This window comes from Mesoplodon mirus, assembly GCF_964341445.2.
Source record: "Mesoplodon mirus genome assembly, chromosome: 13".
NCBI classification, from domain to species: domain Eukaryota; kingdom Metazoa; phylum Chordata; class Mammalia; order Artiodactyla; family Ziphiidae; genus Mesoplodon; species Mesoplodon mirus.
Window position 1 is genome coordinate 26,495,882 of NC_138989.1, and position 25,672 is coordinate 26,521,553.

Sequence of the window (25,672 nt, forward strand, 5' to 3'; positions counted from 1 at the left end):
CTCCTGAACCAGGGTGGGGGTACCAGGCTGAGTGAAGACCTAGGAGGAGGAGCGGGCTGGGCCTGGGAGGGTGGTCAGCCAGCTCAGCCCCCGGACTCCATGTACTGCAGGCATCCAGGCAGCTACAGGGCTGCAGCAGGCGAGCCCACAGAAGAACATGGGCATTGCTGCTCTAATCTCAGTAGGTTCTGTTCAATTGTTTTAAAATTCTTTTTTTTGGGTATATCAAAGCAATACTCAAACATAGTTAGAATAATCAAATGGCTCTTAAAAAGGCTTAAAACAAAAAATGGTTTCTCGTCCTTCCCAGCCCATCCCCACGTAGTGCAGGCAACCAGAGTCCAGCCTCACAGCAGGTGATCATTTCAGTTCATCTCTACCCTCTTCCCCTTCCCTCCTACCCCTGCAAATAGTTATCAGACGATTCCTGTGATCTAGGGCTTGGCAAACTTTTTCTGTAAGGTTGCCAGATAGTAAGTGGGCCATTCAATCTCTGTGGTGACTCATCTCTGCAGTCACAGAGCAAAAGCAGCCAAAAAGGGTGTAAGCAGACGGGTGTGGCCATGTCCTGTTCAATTGCATTTACAAACCCTGGTGCAGTGTGCAACTGGCCAAGCCATAATGGTTATCACCATGTACATTTGTTTATTGCTGGGCCAACTAGTGTATTGGCCCTTCTTATTTTTCTTGAGGTTTAATAACAATCTTTTTAATTGCTCAGTTTGATCTGAGCCTCTTTCTCCACCCTTTGATGCTGTGAAATGCCTCCCGGTACAGTTTTCCACAGAATCAGACACTGTTCTGGCGCCTGCTGTTCTGCACAGGTTGGGCTGGAGTCCTGCCTTTTTGTCCTGCAACAGAAGTCCTGTTTTCTTGCTCCTGTGTGTTCTTTTCTTGGGTGACACGCTTGTTTGGTAGCGTATTTGCTCCAGTAACATCCTGACGAACACATGGGAAGTGGATTTCTTGAGACTTAAAGTGTTGAAAATGCTTTTAAATGACACGGAATTGGTAGTTTGGCTGGGTATAGAACTGTGGATTGGATGTCATTTTCCTGCTGAAGTTTGAAGGAGTTGCTCTCCTGGCTTCTACCTTCCAGCGTGAGAAGAAGCCCAGTCCCCTGTGTGTGACTTGGTTTCCTCCCTGGAAGCTTTGGTGTCATCTCTCCATTTAGACGGTTTTCTGTTCGTTGGGCAGGTGATGGGTTGGTTCTACTCTGCAGGCTCATTCCCTTCAGTAAACTCTTACTGATTTTTAAAGCATCTTAGCAACTTTTTTTTAGGTGATGTATAGTTGATTTACAGTTGTGTTGGCGGTTATTTTAAATTTTCTTTCTTCTGTTTGTTCCCTGATTGTTGCATTTTGTTCTCTTTTCCTGGATGTAATCTCTTTCTAAGGAAACTAATTTTTTGACACTTTCTACTGTTCCTTGTATTGTATCTAGTTCCCTTTTAGATCCACTTTTGGTTTGTTTTTATCCTGTTCTATAATTTTAAAGACTTTTCCTCAAATGTTGGGTGGCCTTGGCAGTTCATATTTAAGAATGACACCCTAAAAAGCTACTCGGAACCAGTCCAGCCATCACCTAGGGTGTGTGTGTTTCATCGCACTCATCTTGCAGGTGGGATGGAGGGAATGAGCACCGCTTCCCCGTGTGCCGAGTTGGCCGTGGTGCTTTTGACGGAGGCGCCAAGGCGAGGCCTCACACCTCTTAGCGCGGGTCACTGGAGGAGGTGGGAGGTGAGGGGTTACTCCATTGCAGCCTGAGTGAGTTGGGCCTGGTTATGGAGTCATTCTGTGAGTGGAGGTCAAGGACGGGGTTGAGTTGTAGGCACCGCTGTTTCCTTTCATAAAGGTTTTGTTTAAAATGTGCCTCTTTCTGAAAACCACCTGAGTAGGGCTGTTCCTGATCCTGTGCGGTGGAGGTGTTTGAGCCAAGAAAAGGAGTCGGGCAGGAAAAGAGCTGCTCTGGGTGCCCTGGCGTCCAAAGGGACGGAGGGAGGGAAGAAAGGAAAGTTCGAGGAGAGTGAGCCAGAGGCTGCTCCCATCTTCACGCAGGAGGCAGCCCCGAAGCGGAATGTTTCCATAGACCTTCTGGAAGGACGTTTTCTGAGTTCAGCAAATGGAGAGGAAGCTTTTGGATGGCTCCCCCCGAAGCCGGGGGTGGGGTGGGGGGTTGGGCAGCATGTCGTTAAAGGTCTCCACACTGCAGGATGTCGCTGCTGCTGATTCCGAGGGGCCCCCTGCCTCGCGGGGCACCTGGGAATGTGGCTGAGGGTAGATATTTTTCTGGTCACTGTGTGGTTTAGGATGTTACCTGGACTTACTGTGGTGATCATTTCACAATGTCCATAAAGATGGAATCATCGTGTTGAACTCCTGAAACTAATGTTGTGTGTCAATTATACCACAGTTGAAAAATGCCAGTTGACAGTCTGGGCCTGACCCCTGGTTAAAGGGCCGGGTGACCCTCCCACCACTGCCCTGCCCTCAGGGGCCACCCAGGACTCCCTCACACAGGGGGGAAGGCAGGCTGTGGGGGATCCAGCTGATGTAGCAAAGGACCCCAGGCTGGGAGCAGAGCATGGGGTTGACGCCTCACGGTTCTGGGGACCGGAAGTCTGAGACCCAGATGTCGGCTGGGTGGTCTCCAGAGGCCTCTGCATGGCACATAGATGCCCTAATCACCTTGTGTCCCCTTCTGTTAGTCCCTCTGTGTGTCTGTGGCCAGATTTCCCCATACAAGGACCCTGGTCAGACTGGGTTAGGGTCCAACCCAAAGACCCATCTCCAGACACAGTCACATTCTGAGATGCTGGGGCAGGCCTTCAATGTAGGAATTCTGGGGGACACGCTTCAGCCCACATGGGGCACTCAGACCTGCCATGTGCGGCCTCGGGTGGCTGTGGGGGTCCCTGGTGACCCTCTGTCCGTGTTGGCGCCATTGGCACCATCTCTCCTGCCTCGGGGCACAGGCCACCTCTGCCCTCAGCAGGTACCTGCTGGGGTCACAAGCTCCTCACTGAGGCATCGCCCCTCGCAGTGTGCCCCCCAGGGAGTCGGTTGGGGGTATCCCCAGAACCTGCCCACTTTGTGATGCTACAGGCAGTGATCCCTGGGCCCTGGGGTGCCTCCCAGGATGTGGTCAGGGCTCATGCCAGTGGCTGTCAGTGCACCCCCTGAGAATTCCTCTTCCTGTCCCCACACTGCCTGTCCGCTGACAGGGGTGCAGACCTCAGTCTTCAAGAGCAGGGCGGGGGAGGCAGCCGCTGACTGGCCTCCTCCGGCCCTTGGTAGGAGGTGGGGCTGCAGGCGGGGGCAGCAAATGAGACAGCTCATCACCTGACCTGCCGCCGTCACAGTAACTCAACGTCTAACCATTAAACAGTCTGGTGAAGGGCTGTGAGGAGCTGGTCAGACACCAGGCGCTCAGGCAGGGCCGCCCCACGGGTGGGGAACAGTGCATGCAAAGTGTGGAGTCATCAGAGCACATGGTCTGTTTACGGGACTGAGGTGGCTTCCCTGTGGCTGGCGTGGGAGACGGTGGGGGGCTGGCAGGTGGGCCCACACTGGGGGGACTCTGTGCCATTGTGCCATTATTTGATACATCGTGGTTTACGGAAATCTTTTTTCTATTTTTTTGGCCGTGCAGCTAGGCTTGCAGGATCTTATTTCCTGGAGCAGGGATCAGACCCATGCCCTCGGCAGTGTATGTGCAGAGTCCTAACCACTGGACCATCAGGGAATTCCCCTTTTTTCTCTTATCAGGCAAAAAATACAAGTTTCAGATACAAAAAAAAGGGGCTGTGCACAACAGGCATGGATTTTATAACTGTTCTTTCTCTGATTGGACAGACATTTATTGAGCTCCTGGCACCACGCAGATGTCCTCACCCGACCATGCACCGAGTGTGCAACCACTGCATTCAGCCCTGAAGACAGGGTTGGGGGCCCTGCACCACCCCCTTCCTGGGCTGTGCCCCTCGGTGAGGGCCTGGGTGGGGAGGGAGGCCCAGAGAAGAGGACCTTGAACCTGAGTCCTGGGGGAGGGGCAGAGCAGGGCCAGCAGGCTGGGTGGGAAGACAGGCAGGTGCTTCCACCGGGTCCAGTGGGAGCAAAGGGCAGGGGCACCGCAGCCGGGGGTCTGTTTCCATGGCTCCTGTCGCCCCCACCGCCAGGGAAGTGGCTTGGGTTTCACTGGAGGCTTCCTCATACCCGAGCTTTCCCTGCAGAGTTTCCTCCTAAAGACCAGGGGCAGGGAGGGGTCAAAGCGCCCCTCAGCTCACCCTCTGAGGCTGCAGAACAGCAACCCAGGGGGTGGCCAACGTCACCGCCGTGAGGGCTGGATGCAGGCCCAGCTTCTCGCGGGGACAGGGCACCTGAGCTGCCACTGCCTGGTGACCTGTCGTCACTGAGCTTCCCCACATAAACCGGGATCAGGACGCCTAGGCAGCGGGTGCGGTGTGGTCATGGGGACGCTGTGAGGGGATGGAGGGGCCCCCGGGGATGCAGAGCTGTCCCACGGGACTGGAGCTTGTGTTCCAGGAGCCACAGGAAACTGGAAAGAGAAACAAGTGGGCCAGATTCTAGTGTGTCATCGAGCCAAGTATATTCACGGTATTTCATATGTAATCGATACAAAAATTATCAATGAGATGGTGCTTCGCAGGGTTCACATCTCGGTCCGGACCAGACTTTCAGGAGGTCGGCGCTACCATCTGGAGCCAGTGATGTCCAACGCTGGAGCCAGTGATGGTGCCAGGCTCAGAGCCTCAGCCGTGTGAGTCACTGGCCCCCTGGCTCTGTGAGGGAGGCTGGTAACAGCCCCACTTTACAGGTGGAGAAACCAAGCCGCAGAGCTGGAGGGGGGGTGGGGGGCACTCACACCAGCACCTTTTTATTTTTTTCTTTTTCATTATGGTTTATCACAGGATATTGAATATAGTTCCCTGTGCTATACAGTAGGACCTTGTTGTTTATCCATCCTGTATAAAATAGTTTGCATCTGCTAATCCCAAACTCCCAGTCCATCCCTCCCCCACTCCCCTCCCCCTTGGCAACCACAAGTCTGTTCTCTATGTCTGTGACTCTATTTCTGTTTCATAGGTAAGTTCATTTGTGTCATATTTTAGATTCCACATATAAGTGATATCATATGGTATTTGTCTTTTTCTTTCTGACTGATTCCACTTAGTATGATCATCTTGTGTCCATCCATGTTGCTGCAAATGGCATTATTTCATTCTTTTTGATGGCTGAGTCGTATTCTGTTGTCCATATACCACATCCTCTTTACCCAGTCATCTGTCAGTTGCTTCCATGTCTTGGCTGCTGTAAGTAATGCTGCAGTGAACATTGGGGTGCACGTATCTTTTCGAATTAGAGTTTTGTCTGCATATATGCCCAGGAGTGGGATTGTTGGATCATATGGCAACTTTTTTTTTTTTTTTTGGGGGCTGCATTGGGTCTTTGCTGCTGCACGCGGGCTTTCTCTAGTTGAGGCGAGTGGGGGCTACTCTTCATTGTGGTGTGCGGGCTTCTCATGGCGGTGACTTCTCTTGTTGTGGAACACGGGCTCTAGGCACGCAGGCTTCAGTAGTTGTGGCTTGCGGGCTCTAGAGCGCAGACTCAGTAGTTGTGGTGCGTGGGCCTAGTTGCTCTGCGGCATGTGGGATCTTCCCGGACTGGGGCACGAACCCGTGTCCCCTGCATCGGCAGGCGGACTCTCAACCACTGCGCCACCAGGGAAGCCAGGCAGGCGGATTTTTAACCACTGTACCACCAGGGAAGTCCCGGCAACTCTATCTTTAGTTTCATGAGGAACCTCCGTCCTGTTCTCCAAAATGGCTGCACTAATTTACATTCCCACCAGCAGTGCAGGAGGGGCAGCTTTGTGGTAGGCACCCAGCTGTATCTGCTGACTCCTCAGACTTCCCTATTTCTTTTTCTTGCTTCATTGCAGGTCCTCCAGCACTGTTAGACCTGAGCAGGAGGGTCATTCTTGTCTCTTAAAGTCTTAACGGGAAAGCTGCTAATACTGCCTCCCTAAGGAGTGTGTTTACTAAGCAGCTTTCACCAGAGTCCCTTTCGATCCCTCTTTAAATTTTCCACAGATGAGGAACTCTATCCCGCGTTCTGCTCCTACTGAAATGCTCTACTGAAGCTGGTGTCCTCCCTCTTTTGTCCATGTAGTGAATGACGTCAATTTTCAGATCTTGAACAATCTCTGGAATAAAGTCTGCTTGGTTTCATGTACCTTTTTTTTCAATGTACCCCTTTGGATTTGGTCAGCTAATAATTTATTTGGGACTTTTGCATCCAGCTTCATAGTCTAAATTGGTCAAATGAAAGCCGACTTTAAAAGGACAAGTTTACCTGCAATTTCACCAGTGAAATAGCTTGTCTTTCTCTTGTTTCCTTTAAAGATCTTATCCGTGTACATTACAATCTTAGTTATTTCAGCATACATAGTAAATCATATTTTTTTTTCACTAGACATCATATCTCTATGCATGCCACATAAAATACATAATTTTAGTAACTACAGTGGTGTCCTCTTTGTGATGACTGTAACTACACACTTGAGTGAACCACTTAACGCGTTGTGGTTTAAGAATTTTTTTTCTTCTTCCTAGATTAAGTTCCCAGGAGTGGGATCATTGGGTCCAAAGACAAGAACCTGTTTACGGATCCTGATCTCTTTCCCACAGGAGGCTTCTCAGTCCGCAGTGCCGTCGGCAGCGAGCGGGAACAAGCCAAACTCGCCTTCTGCTTCGGGTGCGAGCACCCACCGGCCTGCGCGGTCCGATGGCTGCCCGTGCGCAGCGGTTCCGAACCGCCCTGCGCTCCACCCATTGTGACGCGGGTCCGGCGGCGGCGGGTAGAGCCGGGACATGGCAGAGGCGCAGGAGCTACTGCTGCAGCTGCTGAAGGACAACCGCGACGGGCGCCTGCGGAAGCAGGAGCTGGAGGAGCTGGTGCGCGGGCTGGAGGCCGAGAGCGAGAGCCTCAAGGCGCGCCTGCACGACCTGAGCGAGCGCGAGCGCAGGTGCGGACTGCTCCTCACCTCGCCCCGGGCCTTGGGACCGAGCCGACGTGCAGGGGCACCGCGAGGGGGCTGGCATCCGGGCGCGACCCCGGGCCGCGAGGGGGCTGGCATCCGGGAGCGACCCCGGGCCGCGGAACCTCAGTTTCCCCTCCGCAGCCTGCAGCGGCGGCGGAGCCAGGCGGCGCGGGCCCTGCACGGGAAGGCGAGCGAGGCGGCGCGGGAGCGCGCAGACCGGGCGCGCCGGTTGCTGGAGGCTGCGGAGCAGCACAAGCAGGACCTGGTGGGGGGGGGGGCCCTAAATGGGGCCAAGCCTGAGGGGCGGGACCTTGGACGGGGCGGGTCTCTGGATGGGCGGGAGCAGTGGAGGGGGAGGGGCTTGAATGGGGCGGAGCCTGCGGAGAGGGAGGGGCCTTTGACGGGGTGGGACCTTGTGTGGGGCGGGGCCTGAGGCAGGGTGGGACCCTGGACGGGGCGGGGCTCTTGGTGGGCGAGGCCAGTGGAGAGGGAGGGATTTTAATGGGGCAGGGACTGCGGTGGGGGCGGGGACCTCGGAGAGGCCCGGACCGCCCCCTCGATCCCGTCCAGGAGCAACAAAACCGTCAGCTGCAGGAGCAGTGGGAGGAGCTGTCAAGCCAGGTACCTTCAGGAGACGGCTTCCGTCTCACGCTACCCCTAGGAAGCCCCATCCTAGTCCCCGCCCCCATTTCCGCCGCGTCCCCGCCTCCCAGGATAATCCCCACCCCTAGAAGCCCCGCCCTCACAAGCCCCACCCCCAGCTCTTTTACTATGGAGGAGAACAACTGAGTCAGCAGCGCGCAGAGCAGCAACCCGGGACCCAACTGGTGGCTTTGCAGGTGCTTGGGTGGGGCCCCGAGGGCAGGAGCGCTGGTGTGGGCGGGGCTTTGATGACCTGAGGGCGGGGCCTTGGGGCTGAGGGCGGGCGGGGGGCACGAACATCTTGGCCGGGCGTTGGGGCGGAGTCTGGAGCGGCGAGCTCGGGGAGTGCCGGGCTCCTGACCTTCCCTGGATCCTCCGGAAGAAACAACTGGAGCTGGTGGAGGCCAAGCACGCCAGGCAGGCGGAGGCCCTGCGGCAGGTGCGGGCGGAGCCGGGTACTCAGTGGGAGGGTCGGCTTGGGGTGTGGGTGGGGCCTGGGCAGGCGCCGAACTTTGGAGAGGGTTGAGTTCCCCGAGTCTAATCAGGGTTCCCCCCTCATGCCAGAGCGCACAGCGGATGGAGGAAGCCTGGGCCAGCTTCCAGGAGCAGAGCGGAGTCTTGCAGGTGCCGCCCCCCTCCACTCGGAGAGCCGCTCACCTCCGACCCCACTGCGGCCTCCTCCCCCGGAGCTGCCGGGGCCTGCCTCACCAAGGTCTTCCCAGGTGTGAGGCCTCACTCCCACCCCCTCCAGGAGCTGCAGGGGAAGGTGATGGAGGCGGCGACTGCGCTGGACGCCTCGCAGGGCGGCCCGGAGCCGTAAGGGGGTTAGGACTGTCGGGTGTGGGGAGGTGACTGTGGGGCCGGACAGAGGGCACATCTCCATGCCTGTCTCCACAGGTGCGAGTCGCAGCCTCGACGGGGGCAGGGATGCGCGGGCTCGCTCATGGAGGAGGTGGCCAAAGCGGACTGTGTGAGTGCGGGCCTGGGCGGGGACGGGCTGGAGCCGGGACCTGCCCCCGGGCCCGCCCCCACACACGTGGCCACCCCATCAGGGATTTCCCCCCCTCCCCCAGGGACCCGCCCCTTGATACCAACCCCGCTGGGCGGCCACGCCTGCCACAGGAAGGCCCACCCAAGGACCACGCCCGCATAGGGGACCCGCCCCGTAGTGCCACGCCCCCCACGGAGCGACGCGCACCCACGGGCCCCGCTCCCCCGGGGGGTTCCCCCCCACCGCTCCCCGGCGCGGAGCTGTACGTCGCTCCCTCTTCCCCGCAGGAGAAGCGGCTGTTCGGCGGCGCGGGCGCGGCGCTGGAGTCTGGGGTCCGGGGTGCGCCCGGCGCCCCACCACCACGCGTCTGCCGGTGCGTCGTGGTCCGCAGGCTGTGGGCGCTGGGCGCGCTGCAGACGCTTCTGCTGCTCCTGCTGGGCGTCGTGGCGCTGCCGCTGCTCTACCTGGCGCTGGTGAACCCCTCGGCCCTCCGCCACAGGCTCATGCGCCCCGGCTCGGACGCCGCCATCCGTCGCCTGCGCTACACGCTGGCCCCGCTGCTGGAGCTGCGCGCGCGCGGACTGCTGCCCTCCTAGTGCATCACGCCGGCCGCGGCCGCCAGCACCCGTGTCTCCCGCGTGGTTTCTGGGCGTCAGGCGGAGGGGTGGGCGAGCGGGGGTGACTGGGGAGGGGAGGGGAGAGGGGAAGGGGGACTCGGGAGGGGTGGCGGCGAGAGAATGGGAGACGCCGGGGCGGGGGCGTCATGTATCCTCGGGCCCAGCGGACGCCGGGCTCCTCCGGGCGGACCTTGGTCCCGAGAGGCTGCCGGGCCCTCGGTTCCTCCAGCCCCGCCGCCCACTCGGGAGGGGTAGGAATTGTTACTAAACCCGCTCTCCCCTCCGGCGAGCAGAGCCCGGGGCACCGGCTGGCGGCTCCCCGCGGAGGTCCGTGTCCCGCGTCCGCGTAGTGGTTACGCAGTCCCCGCGACGCCCCTCCTCCCCTTGGTCGGCGGCGCTCTCCCGCGTCCGGGCTGTGCGAACCGTTCGCACGCTCACCACTGCGGTCTTCGCGGGCATCGTCTTTTCATTTCTGTAAATGTTCTGCTTAATGCAGATGGACCTCGCGTTTCACTTAGTCTCTGATGCAGACTCGATTTTTATTATTTACTTTTTTTTTGGTAGTGAAATTGTATCTCCTGTGCACACATACGTGCGTTTGTTTTCTTTGGTTTTTTTCGCGGTACGCGGGCCTGTCACTGTAGTGGCCTCTCCCGTTGCGGAGCACAGGCTCCGGACGCGCAGGCTCAGCGGCCATGGCTCACTGGGCCTAGCCGCTCCGCGGCATGTGGGATCTTCCGGGACCTGGACACGAACCCGTGTGCCCTGCATTGGCAGGCGGACTCTCAACCACTGCGCCATCAGGGAAGCCCGATACGTGCGTTTTTGCTCAGGCTTTTAAACAATCGTTTCCTTATTGATTTGCACTTGTTCTTTAGTCTTTTGGCGGTTAAATTTGTTCATGGACTTCTGTGCACAATATAAGAATTGTGCGTTGTGTTCTAAAAATTCCGTTCTTGCCTGGAAGTCGTAAAGATACTCTCACACTTTAAATACTTTTCATTGGTGTAAACATTTTATCCATCATCCGTAGATGGGCACTTGGGTTGTTCCGCCCTTTGGTTATTGTGAGTAATGCTGCAGTGAGGGAATTCCCTGGTGGTTCAGTGGTTGGGACTCGGTGCTTTCACTGCCTTTGCCTCGGTTGCACCCCTGGTCGGGGAACTAAGATCCTGCAAGCCTCACAGCACGGCCAAAAAAAAAAAAGATCAGGTGCAGTGAACATGGGTGTGCAGATATCTGTTTGAGTGCCTGCTTTCGCTTCTTTTGGGTATTCACCCAAAAGTGGACTTGCTGGATCAAATGGTACTTCTGTTTATTTTTTTGAGGAACTGCTGTATGGTGTCCCATCAGCAGTGCCCAAGGGGTCCAGCTTCTCCACATCCTCTACATTAGTTTGCTGTTTTTTTTCTTTCTTTTTAAATAATAACCATCCTAATGGGTGTGATTTTTTTTTTGCTTTCAATTTTCAGGCTTTGCATTCTCTAGTTTTTATAATTTATAATTACAAAGTCTCAGCCATCACATCCATAAAACAAGATGTCCTAGGGAAGTCTAGCTTGTATCCATGTGCCCTCCACCCTGTTGCCCTCACTCCTGTGGAAGAAACACTTGATTTTTTTAATGGACTCTCCTTTCCCCCCTTGACAAGTGAACTATGTACACCCCCCTCCCCTTTCCTGGTTAGCACAGTGCAACATGCGACTTCTCTGGCAGCTCCTCGCTTTGGGCAGTGTGGCAGGTGGGCCTGTCATTTATGCCACAGCCACCGTAGCCGTGGGGGTGTGTCCTCATGCTTCCTCAGCAAGGAGCGTTCTGCAAACGTCTGTTTGTATTTTGCCAGAGAATCTGTGAGATCCATTCCTCAAAGTGGGATTGTGAGCCAGGGGTGACCACATTCATGATATTTGGAGATGCCCCTGGTCACTTTCAGGGTCGCTCTGTTGCATTCCCACCCTCACTGGCTATGGCCCCTTTCCCCACAGCCTCCCCACCAACCCTGCATGTTGTCAATCTGATGGTGAGAAAGGGCACTTCAGGGTGGTTTTAATTTGCATTTCTCTTGTGATCAAGGTTGAGCACATTTTTTTTATATTTAAGGGCCAGGTACATTTCTTTTCCTGCAAACAATTCATATCATTTGTTCATGTTAAAACTATAGGATTGTAGGGTTTCCTTCTCCCTCAGTTTTTCCAAAGCTCTTTTTTAGGATACATTTTACCTTCGAGATCTGTTGTGAATATTTCCCCAGTTTGTCTTTCGCTTTGTTTGGGGTGCTCTTTTGCTATGTGTTGTTTTGGTAACAATTTGCTTTCCTGTACTGATCCTGGATTTTCCGGGTTATGAAGGAAACTGTTCCCGTCTTCTTCCAACACTTGCATGCTTCCTTAGTTTATATTCAGCCTGTTGTCTGCCTCTGGACGTAGGGACTTAGTATGGTTTAGGATGTGAGGACCTTTTGCATTTGTTTGACTGGGATTACACTGAAGTTAGAGATAAGTTTGCAGAGAAATGTCTTCCAAACCTCGGACGACATCTCTCTCCATTTTAAATTTTTCTCAGCATTTTGCGGGGTTTTTTTTAGTGTAAAGGTCTTTCATGTCTTTCCATTTATTCTGAGGGATTTTATGTTTGGGGTGCTATTATACATGGTATAGGATTTTGTAGTTTTAATTTCCAACTGTTTATTGCTGGCATATAGAAATACAATGACTCTTGTGTATGGACCTTGTAAACTGTGGTATTGCTGAACTACTCCCTTGTTAGTTCTTTGAAATTCTTCCGTAGCTTCCTCAGGATTTTATAAACAATCTTATTGTCTGTGAGGCAGGACTGTTTCTCTTCTTCCTTCCAAACTGTCTACCGCTGGCCACACACTCGTACAAAGCTGATTAGAAGTGGTGAGAAGGAGTGCCCTTATCTTGCTCCAGATCTTATATTTCATCATGAATATGTTAACCATGTTTTTCTTAGAGATCTTTATCAGATTGAGGAACTGTTCTATTTCTAGTTTGCTGATTTTTTTTCTGGCCATGCAGCACAGCTTGTGGAATCTTAGTTCCCCGACCAGGGATTGAACCCATGGCACAACAGTGAAAGCACCGAGTCCTAACCACTGGACGGTCAGGGAATTTCCAAGTTTGCTGATTTTTTATTATGAATGGGTGTTGAATATTGTGCAGTGCTTTTTCTGCACCTATTGATCATATGGTTTTCCTTCTTTTTTTTTTAACTTTTTTTTTTTTTTTTTTTTGCGGTACGTGGGCCTCTCACTGTTGTAGCCTGGCCCATTGCGGAGCACAGGCCCCGGACGCGCAGGCTCAGCGGCCATGGCTCACGGGCCCAGCCGCTCCGCGGCATGTGGAATCTTCCCAGACCGGGGCACGAACCCGTGTTCCCTGCATCGGCAGGCGGACTCTAAACCACTGCGCCACCAGGGAAGCCCTGGTTTTCCTTCTTTAGTCTGTTAATGTGAATGACCCTGATTGCGTCTTAAGCCAACCTTGCATTCCTGAGATAAGGCCCACTTGGTCATGATGGTCCTTTTCTACACATTGTGTTCAATTTGCTAATATTTAGTTAAAGACTTTTGCACCTGTGTTCATGAGAGGGATGTTGCCCTATCTTCTGATTTTCTTGGAAGGTCCTTGTCTTTTTTTTTTTTAATTAGTTAATTTATTTGGCTGCATTGGGTCTTAGTTGTGGCACATGGGATCTTTCATTATGGCGTGTGGGCTCCTCACTGCGGCACTTGGGCTTCTCTCCAGTTGCAGCATTTGGGCTCTAGAGCGCGTGGGCTCAGTTGCCCTGCGGCGTGTGGGATCTTAGTTCCCCCACCAGGGATCGAACCCACGTCCCCTGCATTGGAAGGCAGATTCTCAACCACTGGACCACCAGGGAAGTCCCAGAAGGTCCTTTTTAATATCAGGGCTGTGCTGCCCTCATAAAAAAATGAATAGGGAAGTGTTTGTTCCTCTCTTTTCTGAAGGATAGTATGTAACACTGGCATTATTGCTTCCTTACATATTGAGACCCATCTTGGCTTTATGATGAAAAAAATTACACCTCAATAATTTTAACACAGAAAAACATGAGTCATCAGTGTATGTAGCTCAGTGAATTTCCATAGAGTAAGAAACAATGTTACCAGCACCTGATTCTCCCCCTGCCTTCCTAGTGGCTCCCTCCTTCAAAACTAACTTGTGTCCTGACTTCTAACACCATCAAATAATGGTGCCTGTTCTGGAACCTCAGATGGAGTCATTCAGCAAGTACCTTTTTTTTTTTTTTTTTTTTTGCGGTACCCAGGCCTCTCACTGTTGTGGCCTCTCCCGTTGCGGAGCACAGGCTCCGGACGCGCAGGCTCAGCAGCCATGGCTCACGGGCCCAGCCGCTCCGCGGCATATGGGATCCTCCCGGACCAGGGCACGAACCCGTTTCCCCTGCATTGGCAGGCGGACTCTCAACCACGGCGCCACCAGGGAAGCCCAGCAAGTACCTTTTGCTTAGCAGCATCCACACTGCCTGCTGCAGTTGTTCATTTATTTCCATTATTGCCCTGTATTCTTCTGCATGAATAACCACAATGATTCCTCTCTTGTCCAAGAACATTTTGGTCATTTACAGGTTTTGTTTGTTAGGAGTAGTGACTTCAGGACACTATTTCCTGCACAGATTTCGTACGTCTGTCGGGTATGTGTGTAGGCGGGGAACTGCTGGCTTGAGCTGCTCAGCCTTGGTGGATGCTTTACACCCAGCAGCAGCAACTGAGAGTTCCAGGTGCTCCACAAGCCCCAATGCTTGACGTTATGTATCATTTTTATGTTTCAGACAGGCAGGGGGGTGAGTGGGTATCACATTGTGGTTTTAATTTGCAATGATGACTAAGTTGAACACCTATTACTATGTTTATTGGCTGTTTGGACGTCTTTTGTGAAATGCCTGTTCAGGTTTTTTGTCCATTTTTCTATTCAGTTGTGTCTTACTGATTTTTTAGTAGTTTTTTTTTTTTTTTTCTGCCGTACGCGGGCCTCTCACTGTCGTGGCCTCTCCGGTTGCGGAGCACAGGCCCCGGACGCGCAAGTTCAGCGGCCATGGCTCATGGGCCCAGCCGCTCCGCAGCATGTGGGGTCCTCCCGGACCGGGGCACGAACCCGTCCCCTGCATCGGCAGGCAGACTCCCAACCACTGCGCCACCAGGGAAGCCCATTAGTAGTTCTTTATATTCTGGCTGTAAGTCCTTTGAACAGATATAGGTAATTGCAAATATCTTCCCACGTCTGTGGCATGTATTTTCATAGAGTCCAATTTAATTTTTTCCTTTATAGTGTTTTGGTTTTGCTTAAGAAATCTGTGTGTGTTCTGAGGTCATTAAGACACGCTTCTGTATTTTCTTCTAAAAGCCTTTAAAGTTTACCTTTAACATACATCTTTCCAGTCTGCCTGGAATTAATTTCTATGTCTGATGTGAGGTAGGCAGTCGAGGTTGAGTTATTTTCTGTACTGCTATCCAGTTAATGCGCCATTATTGCAAAGACCATCTTTCCCTGACTGCTCTGCAGTGTCTGCATGTATGTGGGTATACGTCCCTGGACTTCATCTCTTCCACTGTTCACTTGTCTTTCCTTGAACCAGGAAGCCACAGTGTCTTAACTTCCATGGCTTAAGGATAATTCTTGATATCTAGCTTGTGGGTCTTCAAGATCCAAATAGCTATATTTTGACCTTTGCATTCCCATATAGATTTTAGACTTGCCAATTTCCACTACAGAACTTTCTGGGATTTCGATTGGCATTTGCAGTGAAACTACAGATCAATTTGGGGAGAAACAAACATCTGTATAATGTTGAGTTTTCCAACCCATGAATATTTGTTTAGATCTTCTTTCTTTCAACATTTGTAGTTTTCAGTGTTTCTTATGAATAGGTCATTAGATTTTTTTCTCGGTATTTGATGTTTGGGGTGCAATTGTAAATGGTACTGTTTTCATTTTTGTTGTTGTAAGATATATGTACACACATACACACACACACATAATTGACTTTTGTATATTAACCTGTATCCTGAACCTTGAATATAGAATATATTCAGATTATTTTGGATTTTTATGTACACAAGGGCCATTTCTGAGTTTTTTTTCTCCTTTCCAGATTCTTACACTGTTTCCTTTTGTGGCCTGACTAGACTGGCGAGGGGCCCCAGTGCCAAGAGCTGAACAGAGCTGGTGAAACACTGTACTGTCTAAGGGGACAGCTGTCAGTATATCACCTTTAAGCATTTCAGAGTTTTTCACAGACACTCACATCAAGGGAGTGATGTTTTGGGTACATCCCGTCCTGAGTGTGGACCAAGCTTCCCCAGAAACTCCTCGAAGGTATCAGGCTCTTGGGTTGGTCTTTTGTCTCCTGCATCATCGAAAGAGGAACTTGACTGTTCTTAAGATTTTAAATTTCATTTTTTTTTTTTGTCTCTAAAGAAACCTATTTGCTTGTCAGCTTGTGGATTTAGATTTTTCTACCCGGTACTGTAAATAGCATTTCTAACTTTTCAAGATGTATAATTTGCCATATTGCCAGAGTCTTGGATATGCCATTCAATTGACTTTCATTTTAAAGCCAGTTTGACAGGCTTCCTTTCCAAGTACTGTGGTTTCAAATCAGTTCTACTGTGTTTGCGTGTGTTTCTACATTTTATAGTGTGTCCGTCCTGCACTTCCTATGCTCCCCCCTCTTCCTGGTTTTCTGTTTGATCTTTCTGGAAGTCACACCCGATATTCTGGTTTCCTTTCTACTTGAATGGGCTCACCTCTACCCACCTCCCCAAACACAACCTTAAAGCATTTAACTCGGATCATCCCCTTGGCTCTTACATGTATTTTGTCTGGTGTTTCAGTTCTACTCTTTCTAAGTATTTAGGGTTCTTCCAGATATCTTATTGATTCCTAACAATTCCGTGGGATCAGCCTGACGTGGTGAACAGGTACGGATGGGGTGCTGCTGCTGACGGACTGCATTTCATCGCCATCAGGGCTACATGTGTGACGGCATCCTGTGTTCTATCGCTTGTGCAGAGAAGGATGTTAAAATCTCCAACTCTACTAGTTTATTTCTCCCCTGAATTCTGTCAAATTTTGCTTCAGAAACACATGTACACACAATGATGGTGAATCTATTTCCTCTACTTCTGCGTCAGGTCCATGACTATAAAGTGCACTGCTTGTCATCAGCATGTAATTGGGTCTCACGTTTATCCATGTTTATAATTCCTGCCTCCTGACTGCTCAGTTGTCCATACTTAACAGAATTAATGATGCAGTGGGACTGTCATCTGCTACTGTGAAACTTTTTGTCCCATGTTATTTTTTTTCCTTTCCTGCCTTCTTTTGAATTAATTTAATATTTTAAAAAGTTCTTTTAACTTACATATTGGCTGCTTCTTTGTATTTATTTATACTGTGCTTCCTGCAGCTGAGTGGGTGTTTTTCACCAACTCTGGAATCCTGTCGTGGGTGACTGGAGTGTCTCATTCAACTCTCCTTTTCTTTATGCCTCATTTTTGGTAATTTCATTGTTCTGCCTTTCATTGATTGGTTGTCTCTTCACCTGTATCTTACCTGCTTTTTTTTTTATTACTTTTTAAAATTAATTATTTTTGGCTGCGTTGGGTCTTCGATGCTGTGTGCAAGCTTTCTCTAGTTGTGGCGAGCAGGGGCTACTCTTTGTTGCAGTGCACGGGCTTCTGTACTTGTGGCACGTGGGCTTAGCTGCTGTGGCTTGCGGGCTCTAGAGCACAGGCTCAGCAGTTGTGGCACACGGGCTTAGTTGCTCCACAGCATGTGGGATCTTCCCAGACCAGGGCTTGAACCCATGTCCCCTGCATTGGGAGGCAGATTCTTAACCGCTGCGCCACCAGGGAAGTCCTTACCTGCTTTTTAGCCCATCTTTTGTGTGACTTACTTCTAGATATTCTGTCATCGTTTTTTAAGTTTTGGGTCTTTGGAGGGTCATGTGGGTGGGGATGGACACTGCGGGGAGGCTGATGCATGAGGATGGTGGTGTCCTGGAGTAGAGGACCTGAAGGTGGTCGAGAGGGACACCGGGAAGGACCGGGGCAGAGGCAGGATGCAGAGCAACGCCTGCGGAGGAGAGATGAGAATGGGGCGGCCGGGTGGCCTCTGCGGGAGCCCTGAGAGCCATCAGGGAAAATACAGTGCTATTTTCCGTACATCTGTGCTGTGGTGAGTCGTCTTTGTGAAGCTCACAGCCAGGGCACCAGGGATGGCCCCTCGTGGCTGCAAGGCTCCTGGGCAGGCGGCCCCCACCCCCAGCTGAACGTGCACTTAGGATTGGATTGGTTCCAACACAGTTTTTTTGCTTTTATTTTGTTCACGTTGGTTGAATCTTAGGTTGAATATAATTTTTCCATTTTTTATACACAAGAAAATACTTCACGTACCTCTGAGACAAGACAGGTAGGGAATGTGTCCAGTGCAAGCATAGCTCACACCTGTGCAAAGACTGGCTCTGATTGTCATTCCAGCCACACAGGCCATGTAGGGGACACCTTGGGAGGCAGCGGGTTGCCGGGCTCTGCAGGGGCATCTCGGCCCATCTGTCCATCGGATGAAGTGGCAGGCCATGCGTAGCAGCAGGCAGTGATTGCGGCACTCTGCCCCTCAGTAGGGGATGTCGTTCTGATAGTACTGGATCATGTCATAGGTCCGGCTCCTGGGAGCAGACAGCAGAGGGGATTGTGAGGGGCCTGTGCTGGTCTGGGGACCCGACCCCCTGAGCCGCCCTGCTACACCCCTGGAGGCCGAGTGCCCGATCGTGGACTTTTTGTCCGCCCACCAGCCCCTCTCCCTGGGACACTTGCTCCCTCACCCATGGCCACAGCCTCCCTGTTATGCCCCGTCTCCTTGCTCATGGGCCCCAAAGTGGGCTCAAGAGGATGCCCTTCCTCAGCCAGACGCCTGCCCTCGGTCCTGGGGCCTGGGATGTGCCCTGGGGGTGCGTCTGTAGGGAGTTGACTCCCAGCCCTGGGGCCTGCCATGTGGCTGGAAGGGGTCTGTGCGCTCCCCCTCTGCCCCGCCCCCCCCCGCCTCATATCACCATCAGGAGAGCCTGCCTCATGCCGCCCTCCAAACCCCTCCTGCTACCGAGCCACCCCACTTCTCTGCTCCCCAGTCAGCAAAACAAAAGTGGCGCTCCTGTGCCACTGGACCTCGGCGGGTCCACTGGAGCCGTTCTCTGTCCCCAGGGTGTGGGCCTGGGGCCTCTGCACCTCCCAGGGCCTGGACTCCCCTCGCTCACCCTGTTGAGCCTAGAAACCTCAAGGCCACCTTCGACTGTCACAGCCCCTGGGAGCCTATTCCCAGGCCTGTCACTGAGGCCTGGCCCCACCACTTCTAGTGGCCCCAGTTCCCCCACCAGGCCCCTCCTGTCACGGCCCACACAGCAGCTGAAGGGGGATGAAGCCTCTCAGAACTCACTTTCTGCCCCGCTGGGCCGGGCGTCTCAGGGCAGTGCATCCTGTCACCTGGCTCAGGTGTGGGCCTGCACAGGTGCCCACTGAACACTGGATAGGTGACACGAGTGCATGGGTGGGGCAGGACAGGGTGACTTGCCTGTTGCTGAGGAAGCAGCTCTGAATCACCTTCAGAATGAAATTCGCAGCCTCTCGCTCTGTCATGTTGGGGCTGAACCTGTGCCTGGCGGGGAGAAGGGCCGTGTCAGGGCTGCCGCCCCCAGGGCTCCAGGCTGCCCTCCCCGCAGGGACGTGGGCTGGCTGGTGGGCTGCACTTAGTGGCCTGGCCTCCTGTGGGGACACGGTTCCCAGCTGGCCTTGAGGGCTTGGGCCCCTTCCCAGCACCTCCCGGGTCCAGGGGCCTGTGGCCAGGGTAGGACTGGCAGGGGGCTGAGCCACTGCAGCCCCAGGGCTTGGCCCAGACACACCCTTGAGGGACGAAGGGCCGCAGGGTACATCCTCCACCTAAGCCAAGGCACCTCACACACAGGAGGTCTGGGGACAGCACCTCACCCAGGACCCCGTCTGTCTGGGCGTCCAAGGGGGAGCACTTGGCCTCAATAACAGTCCCCGTTACCAGCACTCGAGGGGCTCCCATCTCAGGGGACAGCCGCCCCCAAGTGGCCTGCCTGCCGGACCTACTTCAAGAGCTTGATTGTCTGGCCGCGGAAGCAGGGAAGGCCCGTGTCCAGCATGAGAGTGACCAGAGAGACGACGGCGTCCATGTAGGGCCTGGGGAGAGGCAGGGAGGGAGGTGGATAGAGGCCAACCTGGGTGGGGGCCCTGCCTGTGGTCAACATGCAGCCCCTGCCCAGGGCCTGCCCTCGGCCCCTGCCGTGGTTCTGTGCCCGGCTGAGGAAGGGATCCTCCCTTCTTGAAGGGAACCGCGTACACGCCATGCAGGCTTCAGCAGACTCGGGTTGGAGTCCAGGTGTCCCCACACTGCTCTGTGGCTTCGGCCACATGACACTCGGAAGCCAGGACTTGAGTCCCTGGCACGCAGCCTGGGGGTGCAGGGGCTCAGGCTAGGGAGGAAGGGCAGGTGGGGTGCTCAGAGGGGCCCCAAGGCGTCGGCAGGCGAGGCCAAGCCTGGGAGATGCAGAACATGGCGGGTCACTGATGCCTGGAGCAAGATGCTGCTGGCACAGGTGGCAGAGACGTGACAGGAAGGCGAAGCCTCAGGGGGCCTCCCGTGCATCCCCCCACCCCAACGCCAGTCCTGTGTCCACCAAAGGCCTGAGATGACCCGAGGGGAGCTTTGAGGGGTGGGCGGGGCTTGCTGGATGAACAGGTCCAGTATGGTAGCCCCTCCCTGCCCTCCGCCCCATCCGCGGGGCTTACCGCACGGCCAGGTAGCCGCGGACACACATCTCCATGAACCACTTGAAGGGGGTGGCCTCCATCTTGCCCCCCATGATCATCACCATCTCGTCCGTCAGCTTGATGTCTGGTTCCCAGCCAAGGTTGCCACCCGGGGAGCTTTCAAACATGAAGCCGAAGTCTGCAATACCCCAAAGAGCCATCGTGCTGGGATCAGCTGCAGGGCAAAGCTGGGTGTATGCCCTGTAGCCGCTGTTTCCTGGGGACGCTGGGGAGCAGCGGCTGGAAAGGAAGCCCAGCTCCCCAACCCCCAGAGCCCCTGCCCTGGTGCCCCCGTGGCAGGATGCCCACGCACCGATGTGGATGATGTGGCCCTTCTTGTCCAGCATGATGTTGCCGTTGTGCCGGTCCTTGATCTGCAGCAGGAACAGCAGGAGGCTGTAGGCAGCCATGCTGCGGATGAAGTTATAGCGCGCCTGTGCAGAGACAGCATGCTCAGGATGCCCCGGAGCTGTGCCCTCTTGGGCCCGCGGGCACCCTAGAACCCCTGAGCCTGCGCCTAGATCAGCAAGCCAGACCTTGGTAGCTGGAGTGACAAGTGGGTGCATCTGAGGTGCAGGGCGGTGGCCCCTTCCCCCCTTCAACTCCTGTCAGCTTTCTCCTGGGGAGCCCCTCTCGAGGCACGCCTTTCATCCCAAGGAAGGTTACAGATACCCTGGTTTTACCCCCAGACATACGAGGACTTGGAAAACAGGGTGCTGACCCACGCGGGAGCTGGGGCTGTGGGGCAGTGGGGCCGCCCTGATGCCCACCTGCTGGAAGGCCAGCGTGGACTCATCCCCGTACTGGCGTGTGAAATAGTCGTACATGCCAAAGTCGGTCTGGCGGCCCAGCTGGTCCCGAGAGGTACAGTCAGGGATGCACTCGATCACCCCGCACTAGGGAGGAAGGGCCGAGGCTGAGGCTGCGGGCACACCACAGGGCGAGTGACAGGGGCAGTGCCCAAGCAACTGCTTGGGGAACTTACCCCAGGGGCGGTGGCCACCACCCGGTACGGAAAGACGAAGAGATCCAGGCCAACCAGCTGGAAGATGTTTTTGAAGAGGTCGATGATCTGCAGGGCCAGCATGTCCTGGGGACCAGGAAAGACTCAGGGTGGTAGTGGGCTGCTGGCTCCAGGTGCCTGCGGCCCTGCCCAGTGAGGGGGAGGGGGAGGAGGGAGGGAGGCCCCGGTGAGTCTCACTGCCCACTGCTCCCTGGGCAGACTGCGAGGATGCACTGCCTGGCGGTGGGTGTAAGGGGCACCCATCCCCCCGGGGTGCTTCCCCCTGAGCAGCCAGGGTGTACAGCGGGAGGGGTGTAGCAGAAAGCCCTGATGTACTCCAAGGCAACAGAACCAAATGGGGAACCAAGGATTCCTATTTCTGTGTGATGCTGAGAAGTGTGCCTGGAGCCTTGGAGAGAGGTGGGCCTGCCCCTGCTCCGCCCCCACCCCCCACCCACCTCCGGCCCTGCCCTGCCTGCCCAGCCCACTACCTGCCGGCAGTCGTCTCCCACTTTGAAGATGGCTGCTTGCCAGGAGATTTTCTGGCCATCGGCCTCCTGCGTGCTGCCCTCATCCTCGGAGTCTGAGCAGCACCGCAGACCTGCAGAGGGAGAGGCTGCCTGTCAGCAGCGGGCAGAGAGGCCCTCTGAGGATGCTGGGGGCGAGCCCTGATCATGTGCCTGAAGCAACACAGAACCTTAGGGATCATCTCTGCAAAACCCTAAGGAAGCAGACACCGGGGGTCAGTGGGTGGGGCCACGGGGCCAGGGTCTCTTCCTAAGAACAGCTGAGGAGCGAGGACCCAGGGCCAACACCCTTGTGCTGCTGTGCTCCCCACATTCATGCCCCACCCCCCAAACTGCAGAGTGTGATGTATGTGGCAGCCACAGCTGAGGAACAACCATGCCCTGTCCCGGGAAGAGGCCGGAAGGATCCTTCCCAGCACTTCAGCGGGGAGCAGGGCCCTGCTGACACCCCGGCCTCCAGACTGGGAGAGAATCGACTCCTGCTGTGGAGGCTGTCAGCCTGCGGTCACTCGCATGGCAGCCAAGCCGACCAGTCCTCCCCGGGGCCTCTTGTCACTGCACACGTGCCTGCCACCCCCAGACAAGGGCCCAGACTGACTGGCCGGAGGCCGTCACCGTTCATGGGGACCCCAAACTACATCGGACGTGCCCCACTGACCTTCCTTCTCAAGTTCACTAACTCCGCATCGTTTCACCTTGAACTTAGCCAGATACGGGGCCTTTGCAGCGCTGGAAAACAACAGAGAACGGGGCGCAAGTGACAGGGAATGGGAGCCCGTGAGCGGGAGCTTGCGGGGGGTGCCTCACCTTTGCATGGGCATCCCGGACTTGTAGTCGATGTCCAGCACGATGGCCTCGGGGTTGCTGGGCAGGTAGCAGCCTGTGAGGGGACAGAAGGGACATTCCAGGGCCCGAGCAGGATGAGGCTTTCCCAGCAGACGGAGTTGTGCTGAGGCCTCAAGGGCCTTGCCTGCGGCACCACCGACTCCTTGTTCCGAGGCTGGTAAGGCCGTCCTCCCTGACTCTGTGCCATTTCCCTGGGACGTTCCACATGGGGCCACCACCTCCCGCAGACGCTTCTCCAAGAGGACACCCTAAACCCTCAGCTTCTCAGGCCACTGGCTGCCAATGCCACAGGACACAGGAGCCCCAGCGCCCACCCACGTGACACCCCCAGATCGACCTTGTCAGTGCAGGTCGAGAGAAAGCCCTTCCTGGTCAGGGACCACAGTTCCCCGAGCCCCCGGAGGTGGGGGTGCTTGAGGCGGGGTCCTGGTGGGAGGGACTGGGCCCCTGGGGAGCATGCGGGCCCCCACCTCATCCATCTTCCTTCCCTCGCCAACCCAGCCTCCCTTACACGGCCTGAGCTCCACTCTGCTCTAGCGCCCAGCTGGCTCCCCAGTGCCTCGGGGACACGACCCGGCAGCATGGTGTCCTCTGGGAGGCTGAGTGTTCTCTGGGGCGGGGCTGGGCAGGGCTCAGCACGGTCAGGAGAGGCCCATCCAGGGCCCTGCACTGGTGCCCACCACTGAGGCGGGCAGTGGGCAACTGTGCAAGGCCAGGGTTTTGAAGAACAAGTGTGTGAGATACTTAAGAACAGAGAGCTGTGCGGTGACGTCTGGGTTCCCATCTTGTCTTGAAAAGACACGGATCTGACCACGTAGCAAGAGCACCAGGGAGGGGGTCATGGGCCCCCTCATCCTACAGGCCCTAGCACACCTGGGATGACCCCGCTCCTCCCTAAGCCCACTGTGTGGCCTGCGTTGCTTCTGTTACACTGGAGCTCAGGAACCTTCTAGAACCACAGCTGCCAAGGACAGGGCCTCAGCCTTCAGAAAACAGCTGTAGCTAGGAGAACTAAGAGTGACCACTGGCAGGGGCAGGTTCTGGAGAGGGGTGCCGGGCACCCAGGGCCCCCCAGACCCCCGTCTCACTGGCCTCGAGCCCTGCTCACCAGGCTGCACCTTCACTTCAGACAGAGCCGACAGACAAGCCCTCTTCCTCTCGTCACCTTTAGGGTAGGGCCTGGAGAACAAGACACAGATGAGACGCTGGTGTCTGTGGCTTCGGGGCACAGACAGGCCCTCCTGTCCGAGGGCCCTAGCCCTGTGCTCCGCCACTTGGGGCGGGGGAATGGGGTGTACGCTGCTGTGGGGGTCAGGCTGCGGGCTCCGTGGTTTACTGGCAGTGTGGCCTCGGGCAGACCCTCAGACCTCTGTGCCTCATGACAAGGCGAGTGAAATGGAATCACGCCTCTCACGTGACAGAGGCCCAAGGAGTCCACCCTGACCCTCCATCTCTGCTGCCACATTGCTGCTCTGCTTAGAACTCGTCAGGAGAGGACCATGGGACACATGGCCCGCAGTGATGGGGTTGGGGGGAGCCTGAGCACTGGGGACAGTGTGGGGACTAGGCGCCTGGAGGAACGGCACTAGGGCTCCCCTGCTGCCTCCCCAGGCGCCCGGCCAGTATCCACAACTCCGGGGCCCCATCCTACACAAATGGGTGGCCAAGACGTCCAAGGTTGGCGTCTGCTCCATGTGAATGGGGGCCCAGGAGGTGAATCAAGAAAGGACCTCGGGGCTGCAAAGGAGTCTCGTTTCCCTAACTCCACGGGGACCATCAGAACCTGGAGAGCAGATGTCCTCAGGCTTGGGCAAGACCCAAAGTGAACCTGAGATGTTGTTTTCTGTGTATCTGCTATGCCTGTGGGGGCCCTGGACGGCGGGAGCAGACTCCCTGTCTGGCTGTTCCTTAGCGGGGGATGTCGGGGGGCCATGTCTACAAAGCTCCTTGGGCAGCTCCCACAAGTGAGGCCTGGAGAAGATGCCACTTACTTGATGATAGCTGACACATTAGTGATCTTGTTGAAAAAGTCGAATTCCCGCTGGTAGAAGTCCTTGGCCGGGCCGGACAGGGAGCTTGTGATCTCTTCCACCAGCTGCTCCAGGAGGTCGCCAATGTCAGCTGCAGAGAAACCGAGGGTGAGCCTGCAGTCCCGGGGACCCTCTCGCCAGACCCCACCCAGAGGAGGTCTGCTCTCCTCAGGGTGCTGACGCCCGTGAGGCTGTGGCGAGTGGAGGGCCCCAGGATCACGGATGCTCACGGGGGCCGCACCTGAAGCGTGTGGTGGTCTCAGGGGAGCACCTGCATCTGACTGTCCCCTCTTCCAGGGAACGTCATTTTTACTTGAAGGAGTGACTAAGAGACAAGGTAAAGTCACTCAGACGTAGACTTATGGCAGATATTTTCTTGAAAATGAATAAAATGAATCTGCCATTTAAGGAAAACAACTACAAAACTTTGTTAAACTTGACAAAAAAAACTGACAGTTTCCCAGCACTCAGAAACGTTTCTGTCCTGTGAGGCAGCTGGGGCTCCACACACGGGGTCTTTAAGTACTGTGTCACGAAATGCGTGAGCGCTGGAGACCCTACCCTGCACGTTGGGTGTGACCACAGCGGGTGTTATAGGTCCTGCGAGGGGCGAGTGCAGGGCAAGCAGGGGCTGGATGAACAGAGAGCGAGGCTCACAACATGGTTCAGACCCCTCACTGCACTGAACCCGAGAAACCGTCCTGCCAAGCTTGGTAGCGTTGGCGGGGAGCACCCATGGGGGCCTGAACACCATACACTCCTCTGTTTCCAACTATGGGTCAGCAAGGCCCAATCTCCTGCAGCCACTTCAGCCCAAACAGCATATTCTGACATGAAATGCAGAGGCAGAGTGAGGGGATCTCCCACCGCACTGATGAGCTCATCTCCCACAGGCACTAAAGGGGCCTGTAAACGTGTTAAACAATGCTACTCTTCTCGCTCACTTCTTTAAAAATTATGTTTATGTGAGATGGGTATTTTTTTTTTTTTTTTTGGCTGTGCTGGGTCTTTGTTGCTGCGAGCAGGCTTTCTCTGGTTGCAACGAGCAGGGGCTACTCTTCGTTG

At 55.0% G+C, this 25,672-nt stretch overlaps 2 protein-coding genes across 3 annotated transcripts in view; one reads left to right on the forward strand and one right to left on the reverse strand.

Annotated features, from left to right (window-relative positions):
* Nucleotides 1–6,893: 6,893 nt before the first annotated feature.
* Nucleotides 6,894–9,414, forward strand: TMEM191C (transmembrane protein 191C; the record flags this gene model as incomplete). Its single annotated transcript, XM_082641010.1, has 9 exons — nucleotides 6,894–7,048; nucleotides 7,205–7,328; nucleotides 7,634–7,684; nucleotides 7,825–7,902; nucleotides 8,088–8,144; nucleotides 8,270–8,329; nucleotides 8,457–8,521; nucleotides 8,603–8,675; nucleotides 8,984–9,414. The coding sequence occupies 9 exons, from the start codon at nucleotides 6,894–6,896 to the stop codon at nucleotides 9,290–9,292; spliced, it is 972 nt and encodes a 323-aa protein (XP_082497136.1). The 3' UTR covers nucleotides 9,293–9,414.
* An 8,258-nt stretch (nucleotides 9,415–17,672) lies between these two features.
* The window catches only part of PI4KA (phosphatidylinositol 4-kinase alpha), a 95,092-nt gene continuing 87,092 nt past the window's right edge, over nucleotides 17,673–25,672 (reverse strand). Inside the window, exons 44-55 of one of the 2 annotated variants that reach the window (XM_082641532.1) lie at nucleotides 24,569–24,698; nucleotides 23,686–23,756; nucleotides 22,539–22,611; nucleotides 22,390–22,460; nucleotides 21,696–21,805; nucleotides 21,187–21,291; nucleotides 20,972–21,097; nucleotides 20,515–20,635; nucleotides 20,181–20,340; nucleotides 19,482–19,571; nucleotides 18,940–19,023; nucleotides 17,673–18,040 (exon numbers count right to left, since the gene is read on the reverse strand). In XM_082641532.1, coding sequence (XP_082497658.1) covers nucleotides 17,989–18,040; nucleotides 18,940–19,023; nucleotides 19,482–19,571; nucleotides 20,181–20,340; nucleotides 20,515–20,635; nucleotides 20,972–21,097; nucleotides 21,187–21,291; nucleotides 21,696–21,805; nucleotides 22,390–22,460; nucleotides 22,539–22,611; nucleotides 23,686–23,756; nucleotides 24,569–24,698 — 1,193 coding nt within the window. In that variant the 3' untranslated portion in view covers nucleotides 17,673–17,988. Of the gene's footprint in view, nucleotides 18,041–18,939; nucleotides 19,024–19,481; nucleotides 19,572–20,180; nucleotides 20,341–20,514; nucleotides 20,636–20,971; nucleotides 21,098–21,186; nucleotides 21,351–21,695; nucleotides 21,806–22,389; nucleotides 22,461–22,538; nucleotides 22,612–23,685; nucleotides 23,757–24,568; nucleotides 24,699–25,672 lie in introns of those variants that run through there. The other variant, XR_014295791.1, reaches the window with a different exon arrangement.